The sequence below is a fragment of the Tuber melanosporum genome (genome assembly GCF_000151645.1).
Source record: "Tuber melanosporum whole genome shotgun sequence assembly, scaffold_13, strain Mel28".
NCBI classification, from domain to species: Eukaryota; Fungi; Ascomycota; class Pezizomycetes; order Pezizales; family Tuberaceae; genus Tuber; species Tuber melanosporum.
Window position 1 is genome coordinate 520108 of NW_003298786.1, and position 9314 is coordinate 529421.

At 44.3% G+C, this 9314-nt stretch overlaps 1 protein-coding gene; it reads left to right on the top strand.

Annotated features, from left to right (window-relative positions):
* The first annotated feature begins 1645 nt into the window (after window positions 1–1645).
* GSTUM_00004570001 (uncharacterized protein) lies at window positions 1646–2543 on the top strand. XM_002836081.2 has 1 exon: window positions 1646–2543. The coding sequence occupies exon 1, from the start codon at window positions 1741–1743 to the stop codon at window positions 2287–2289; it is 549 nt and encodes a 182-aa protein (XP_002836127.1). The 5' UTR covers window positions 1646–1740; the 3' UTR covers window positions 2290–2543.
* The last annotated feature ends 6771 nt before the right edge of the window (window positions 2544–9314 follow it).

Genomic DNA, 9314 nt, shown 5'->3' on the forward strand with positions numbered 1-9314 from the left:
TTGCTTCCCCCGAACAGGTCTGATATTCCCCGTGTAACAATGTCCCACCCATGCAACTCCACCACAAACTCACCCACCATATCGTCTCGGCTATTAATAACATAGACGAGCCGGATCGAATTCCTTTACAGCCCTATGAGACCATGCCGAATTCAGCCCACCACACACACAGTTCCTGTAGGATTGGGGACGGTACGGTAAACGAGCCAAAGAGAAAGAAAGAGCGGAAAAAGGAACGCCTGTGCCCGAGTATGCAAAAAGCAATAATCTTGCGTCGCTACCGACGCGGACACACCGAATTCGTGTTGTATCGTATCGAATCGATTGGTGAATTGAGGAAGGGAGGGAAGTTCCCGAAAAGCCTGTCAGCGAAGGCTTGATTTACTATACCGTAAGCTTGATATTGGGAAATTTAGAGCCAATGATGGGTTCGCGCTTGGAGGGGGGAAGGGAGGGAAACACCTCCGATATGCTAAGGTCTGCTAAAGTAAATGTACAATATAGTCCAGTGGACGTGGGTAAGCCAAGGAGCCAGAAAGAGGCGGGTGTGAGTAAGTGCAGTAACCAATAGCTGTGAATCTGTGTATGCGGGATGGGAGCGTGGAAATATGAACAAACGACCATTCAATTAGAAGTCTTCCCGCTGCGCGCAATAGAGCAACTTTAGGTGCTGAAAGTTGAGCCAAGTAACCTGTGCGATAACCCGAAGTAAATATTTTCCCCCGGAATAGGAAATGAAGGAAACAAGAGGGAAAGCCTTACTAGAAAGGGCATTTTATTCTATTTCCCCGGAAGTATCATGCAAGGAATTATTGTTAGCACCCATGGCAAGAGTAGCAACCACATCCCTCGACTCGAATTGCCGTAATATCAATACCTCAGGACTAAGGCACTCTTTGTCTTTAAAAGACCTAATTGTTGTCCGTGAGACCCAGATCTGTTTCCATGTGTTATCAGTTTCCTAATCGGGCGATGTTTGCCTTCTGAGGGGTTTATCATAATATATTAGGGAGATACGTAGGGTAGGTATCGGTACTGGGCGGGGTACGCGCCACAAGCAATTGTACCAGAACCTGAGAGGTGAAATATACTGGATTTATGGAGAAAGAGGGGTGTGCGGAAGATGCGGGGTGGAGGGGCTGAGAAGGATTGGTTTGTACCATGTACAGTATCGGTTTGGTCCTTGTACGAGTACTGTTCCTTATGATACTTTGCTTTTCTGAGCTCGTGCAGTCGAATCCGGATATCCATGCATCTGCTCATCTGACGAAAGGGAGGGCTAACTGCAGTCGCACGGTAGTACTCGAGTAGTTAGGCAACTAGGCGATCGCTTTTGGACACTGAAGCGGTTTCATGTACAGAATCACACTGGGCTGGGCAGTACTCCGGTACGTGGTGGGGATACACACTTTTTTTTTACAGGCGGTCGGTCGTACCCACTCGCACTCACCTTCGCAATGGCTGGCAGGCATTTCAGGCAAGCTGCGCTAATGGATCTCGTAGAGGGAGGGGGTGGTGCAGTTTTAATTGAGATCGAAGAAATGACTCGATAGTGGAAGTGTGGAGTTGACGGAGGAAAGGAAAGGGGATAAATACCCAGGTGCATCCCCCAATATCAGCCTTTCTTCACCATCCTTCCAGGTATCGAAGGCGTTCAGCTATCACTACTACCACTACTACCGAGCCTCCACCCCGCTTTCAAATATCCACACAAAATAAACACCTTTACTTCTACCAACCATGAAGTATACCCTCATCGCTATCATCTCAGCCCTCTCCACCTTGGCCTCTGGTTTGGCAGTGGCGGACCAAGCCACCCTCCTGGGTGCCATCTACTTCCCGGACATCGCTGTCGTGATCAAGGAAGACGACCCAAACACACCCTTCCCAACCAACAGCGCCCAGGTCTCTCGTAGAAACGGGCAACATACTGTCAAGACCCTTCTCGGGTTCTATCTCTCCGGCTTCGCCCCGGGCAAAGATTGCAAAATCAGCTTTATCGAGCCCTACACCTCAAAAGGCAGTCGCAGGATGCAGTTGTTTACTACCATCGGGTATCCCACTGATAATAGCACATGGAATTCGAAGCCTTCCACGAATAATCATATTGGCACCTTTAAGGCTTCCGCCCCCGGCCCACCGAGGGTGATTGAGGATTATGGTTTGACGTTCCATTGCCCGACAACTCCTACTAAGTACGGGTTCGAGGTGCAGCCGGTCGGGGATGATGATTACGTTGCTTGGAATATTAGAACGGGAGGTTTTGTCATTATTCCTCAGTACGAATAAGGGTCTCTTGTATTGAAGGGGGTAGTGGTTAGGGGGACATGTGGTGGGCCAAAGAGTTGGCATTTCGTTCGATCATGTTTTATTTTTTCTTCTTCCGTTTTCTTATTGACAATTTTTCTTTTGGGATTTCTTTTCTTTCCGGTTTGGCTACAGCCTTGACATAACCTTCTTACACTCCTTCAAGAGCCTTTGGCAATACGGTAGACATATACGCTTGGAGGGCATTTAATAAATTCTGGTGGCATTGTTCTGTACTCGCAGCATGTCTCAACAATTCCCCCATATAGTGGCTGTCTCAGAACCAATATTTCATTTACAGCCGTGGTTACCCAATTACGACCTTTGCGAGGAGAAGAGTCCGTTATCATACGATCGGGAGATGTTTGTCTGGAGTCGATTATTTCTTTAGGTAAAATAGACGCCTTATATAGGGCAGCTAGCGCATGTGTCGATTCCGCCACTTGAACAGTGAAAACAGCGTTGGTCCCCCCATGCGGTGCAAAGAAATAAGTGGAAAAACAACCTAGAAATTTCCCAATATCGTGACAGATCCTTTCCAAAGAATTGCTTGCTAGGCCACGGTGGATTTTTCTATTTATCGTCAAAACCCCGGACTAAAAATCCCGCCCATTGTGCACAAAGTGTGCGGAGTCCAGGAGCAGGCGAGAGGGTGGTGGTGCGCACCAGTCCCAGATCTGTTGCTTTGTTGCTATAGGTCCCACAACTACCACTCTTCTGTCGCAGCATGACCGCGTGTAGAAAAAGCAAATACGAGAGGAACAGGCTTAGGCTGTGGAGTGGAAAGGTAGTTTTGTCGGAGGATGCCGCGCAGGGAAATTGGGACTTCTGGCTTTCTTAGATAAGTGATATCATACGGGATATCAATTGATGGGAATCCAAGTTTTTCCCCTTCCCCCTTGTGGTCTTTTTTTTTCCCTGGAGATTCTGCACCCGACCAGTGAAGTAGCTGATTAGCTTAATAATTTTTTTAATTTCTGTCTTCCCCCTCTTGTGTACCGTACTGCTAGTGCGGCTTTGTATTCCGGCTTGGGCTCCGAGGGATTTTTGGTTTTCTTCCATAGATCCCTGGGATTCCGTTGTGCGTAGTGTGCTTGTACTCGTAGTTGTACAGTACCGCGCGGCCCGTCCCGGTGCGGCCTGTGATTGCCAATATAATTTATTACGGTATCCTTGTCTTGCCGACAAGTAATATAACCCTGACCCCATATTTGAACATAGACTATCACTCGACCTCTTGCAAGCTAGTTGTTGGAGATATGATATACGCACGAGGATCATACGTGCATGCCAGGTCACGTTAGCTGATTGCACCAAAGAGTTTCTTTTATATTTTCCACTTTCCACTTTTTTCACTTTATCGATCCATTGACAAAATTCCATCTCCTAATACGACTGACTACTCTTCAATTCTTTAAACCAACTTGCTCTTAACCTTGTGCAACTTCCGATCTGGCCATTTCCCATTTCTAACACTAGGGTGGACGGGAGTAAGTTTCCGTACGCTCTACACCGCTGTCGTCATAATAATAATAATATTAATAGTACCAAATTGTTCTCTATAATATTATAAACTTGCTTCAACCCACGACACGCTGATAGCTGGACCTGTATAGAAAGTACCACAGATATCGAGGTGTTAGAGGGGGTGAGGGCTTAGGCACCATGCGGAAAGGAGGAGAGGAGGATCAAACTTAATGTTTTAAACACACAATTAACTATAGGAATGTAGATAGACATATCAGGGATCCACCATGGCTCGTTCCCAGCAGCGCCCTTCTGTGTATAATCCTCCTCATATGCCACTAAATCCTCAAGTTTAAGTCTACCCTCTAACAATTATCTAATCTCTCTGGGTTGGCGATCTAGAAACCGCTTTTTGATAGGAGTGAAATTCCATTCACTGCCCCTTTCTCGGCCTACCTGTTTGACCTTGTATTACGGAAAATACCACAAATAGGAATTTTGGCTCCGGGGGGGGGGGTAGAATGCGTGGGCGTATAAAATATCTGGAATGCTGAATCACCGAGGTCCGGCACAAAGGTTAATGCTTCCTGTAAAAATAGTCTTGCTGATCTTGATATTTCTCGCACTGAATCGTCAGTGCTGATGGGGGGTGTTGCCTTGAGCCTTTGGTCCCGACGGGGGAGGAGAGCTTGAGCAATTTCATCATTTGAGTGTGGTTTTATTAGAAGCAACATGTGGGCATTTTTGGTTGTTGCTGGGAAAATGAGTTGGAAGGGTGGCAACCAGAGAAACCCATCCTTGAGATAAATGCCTTTTTATTTTCCTTCCTAGTAAATCAACTTCTCCACCATGATAAAAAAGTTTAAAAATAAAGTAATTAGGTTAAATTTTCATTGAGTATATTAGCTATATATCTATTAAAAGAAATATGTGAAAAGGTATTATTTACAATGTTTTCCTACTATTTTTATTCTTGGATCCTAATGGTCTTCCATGCTTTTCTGATTTTGGTAAAACCTGCTCACTTGATTCACCCCTTGCTGAGTCAGTAATTATGTTAGTAGTATTATTGTTCGTTGACAAAATTAACTGTGATTTAATAATCGGCGGCAACCCACCCCTCTTCATCACCCCGCACTTGCAACAGTACCTAAAAAAATCGCTCTAAGTTAACTAAGAAGAAACTATTCTCTTCAATTCTTTTTTTCAATAAACTATGCCTCCTATTCTTCACAGTCATGTCAAAAAACATATTCCCTCCACACATCTCTCTGAGTTTACCAGGAAGAGGATTCTCGGATTACACGAGCCTCAGATGAGATATTAGCAAATTTCCCACTATCTTAATATCCCCTTCACTACTGTCAGAGACACAATTGCAACAGGACATTGAGAGGGCAAGATGAATAAGGGTAGAAGACATCCTAAAACTACCAAGTTACAGAATGATGCTATGGTGGAGAAAGCTTTTAAAAATTGCTGTACTACCAATTCTGACATTGCTAAGCAAGTTGCTCACAATTTTTCTAGTAGGGCAGTAAGGAGAAGACTTGAAAGAAAACATATTAGAAAGTGGATGGTATAAGAGAGAGTTCGTTTGGATGAGAATCTAGCTCAAGAGAGGTTGGAATGGGCATTAGCTCATAGGCATTGGACAAAGGAGATGTGGAGAAGAAAGGCAATGTGGGTAGATGTCACGAACATTGTAACGTGTTCGCAAGGTGCTAATCACGTTATTGGTAATAGATACGATAGTTGGCAGGTGGCCTGCTCTTCCAGAGAGGAGGCGAGAGATGAGAACTAAAGGAGGCTTCGAGGGTGTACTGGGAACAAAGAAGTAACCGTTCAACCAAGTATATTGAAATACTGTCTGTCGAAGTCTGCCTTTTCTATCGTAGAAACAGGCAGTCTTTAAATACACAAATCTGTTCATGTTTTAACATGAACGAAACTAATCAAAGGTATCAATCGATACACTTTGGTAAAACTCCTTAAGTATCAAAGCGATACTTAAAACAAAACATAAAACAAAACCAAGTATCAAAGCAATACTTAAAACAAAACATAAAACAAAACCAAGTATCAAACAATACTTAAAACAAACCAAGTATCAAAGCGATACTTAAAACAAAACATAAAACAAAACCAAGTATCAAACGATACTTAAAACAAACCAAGTATCAAAGCAATACTTAAAACAAAACATAAAACAAAACCAAGTATCAAACGATACTTAAAACAAACCAAGTATCAAAGCGATACTTAAAACAAAACATAAAACAAAACCAATAACTGAGTACCCGTACCGGTTACAAATATGGCTTAACGAGGAAAGGGTTTTTACGTGACGCATAGTTATGAGTCACAGGTATGTTATTGTTTCGCACATATGACCTATTCGGGTTATATGATTTGTTATGTGTGGGATTTGTGATGCTTTCGCACATGGCTCAAGTATGAGTCATGGGACATGCGCTTGACAAGTATGCCTTGTGAGTGTGCCTTACGGGTAAGCCTTGCGCATATGATTTATGCTTTGCACATGACCTCATTATGAGGTCATGGGTTTCGCGCATATGACTCAGTCGAGTTATATGACTTGTTTATTGTGTTATGATTGGTTTATGAGTTTTGTATATGACCTTGCTATGAGGTCATAGGTTTTGAGCATGTGATCACTTTGGTCATATGATTAGTTTGTTATGATTTAGTTTCGCACATGTGACCACTTTAGGTCACATAACTAAAGGCGGGAAGAACACTATATAAGGAGGCCGATGCGGCCGAGGAAGATAGGTTCTTCACGCTTTGTTCTAAGTACTTTTCCTACTTATTACTTTAATGAATATAAAACACCTTTACGATTTTTATCTTTATTGCAACGTTATCATTACGCCAAGAAGTGCTCATCACGAAGACAAGTTAGAGAAAGCTTACGATAGGCGTTTCCGATAGAAGACAAAGGGTCTGGTACTATCGGTAACGTAGGCAGAGGCATGGAGCTATCGTAAGACAAAGGAAGAAGAAGACAGAAAGAGAAGTATCGTTCCCCCTCGCCAAGTACTAACTATCCAGAGAGGGATCGTTACATTGCAAAGCGTCACCTAATGTGACACCAAACGATACAAGACGGCATCCTTCAACCCAGACAGGGATGGAGATATTGACATCGACGATCAAAATCTTAATCTAGGAGGATTCAGCGACACCCTAGATCACGTCTCAGTAGAACCCTCGAGAGCAGCAAGCCCAGTAACACCAGAGAAAGGATCACCAGTTGATAGCTCTCCTGCTGGAACTCCACGACCCGAGAGAATGTCGGGATCCGCAGTACCTCAGCCACCGGCCCCAGCCGCTCCGGCACCAGGAACCAGCATACTTGGAATGACTGAAAATCAGTTTCAGGCATTTCTTGCAGCCACGCGAAATACAGGGCAAGGAAATGTCCAAAGACCAAAAGCAAAGGAGCGCGACACATACGAAGGAGCTGAAGATAAACTACGAATATTCTTAGCGCAATGCGAGGGATATTTTGCCATTAAGAGATATGGAGATCACCATAATTAAATTAAGATTCCATATGTGGAATCTCTACTCAGAGGACTCGCGGGACAATGGATCATGCCCTTCCAAGATGGAAGGAAGCAGAGGGAATGGGTCACATATGAAGAGTTCAAAGCGACACTCTTTAAACAATTTGGAGATCCCAACGCCAAAGAAACAGCAAGACGAAAGGTAGAAAAACTCCAGCAAGGAAAACAAACGTTCTCAGCATATTGGAATGAATGTCGACTGTTGGAATACGAGGCCGAGTTTGATGATGCGACTCTCTACATCATCCTCCTGAGAAACTGCAACGAGAGACTCCGAGAGGCATGGGGAATCTCTGACCTGCGCTATACGACAGCCGAATGATTTGCAAGATGGGCAATCGATAAAGAAAGCAAATTAAACATGGTTCGGAGCAACTCAGAAAACACTATAGCACATAGAGTGGTCTAATCATCCAGGAATGTGGACGGGACCTTCAAACCGCAAGCACCTCGAGGAGAAAGTCGAGCATTACCACCAGGCGAACCAATAGAATTAGACAAGTCAAGAGCAGGGCCTGCTCTGAATCTGTCTAAGGAAGAATACGCCAGAAGGATGAATGGGAAACTATGCCTAAGGTGTGGAAAAGCAGGGCAACGGATACGAGAATGCAGAAGCTGGCCAGACAACGGATACCAGGAAAACAGAGCTGCTGGAAATAATCGTTTCCAAAATCAGAAAAGAAGCAACATCCGGGAAATGATAGCAGAGGATTCACCGGCGGAAAACGACGAGGGTCCCCAGTAAACAGTGGTCTGGGAGACCCAAGATGTGGACCTGGAAAACCCATCAAATTAGCGAACTACTACATGGCACTACACATGCAAAGAGGAGAACAAGATGGAGATCATGTGATGATCAAAACGAAGATATATAACAGAGAAAGCGAAGAAACAACAATATATCCAATGCTCGACTCGGGGGCCACTGAAGACTTCATCGACAAAGAAATATGCGACAAATACGGGCTCCACACCAAACAAGTGAAGAAAGCAAGACAAGTCTACTTAGCGGATGGAAAACCAAGCGCTATGGGTCCTATAACCCATACAGCGACAGTACCCATAGACATTGACAGCCATAGGGAAACGGCAACCGTTTCAAGTGGCAGATCTGAAGAACCATGAGATAGTCCGAGGGATGCCATGGTTACGGAAGCATAATCCGACGATCGATTGGAATGAGAACAAGATGACCTTTACAAGCGAACTATGTGCGACACAATGTCTCAACAGTTCACCTGTGGTCTACTCAATACCGATACGAGAAGCGGAGGAAGAAACTTTACATGCAATGTTTGCCAAGATGCAGCAAGACAAGAGAGTCCGGATACAAAGACTGGACCAAGAGGCAAAAGTGCCTACCAAGGGTTCCAAAGGGGTAGCAGGACACGACCTATATGCCAACAAAGGAATCAAGATACCTGCCAACGGGCAGGCAATGATAGCGACGGGAATAGCCATTGGACTCCCAGAAGGCACCTATGGACGAATAGCACCCCACAGTGGTCTAGCAGTCAAACACCGACTCATGACCATGGCAGGGGTGATCGACGTCGACTATACTGGTGAAATCAAAGTGGTCCTGACCAACCTAGCTCAAGAGGACTACCAAGTCCAGAAAGGCGATCGAATCATACAGTCGATAATCGAAAAAATCAACCAAGAGGATCTGCATGAAGTAGATCAACTGGAAGAAACCATAAGAGAAAACAAGGGATTTGGAAGTATGGACCAAAACCAGCTCGATACAACAAAAAGAATTGAGATCAAAGAGATCACAGCACAAGCCTTTGGACGATATTATCAAAGAGGAGATACAACAGGAATTCTCAAATGGACATACGAAGACAAAAAAGCGGTTCTAGCAAAAATCAACATCAGCACAGAGCTAGCAATTCAGGACAAGAAATACCAAAGCAAAAAAGGATGGAAAGAATTGGTTCCAAA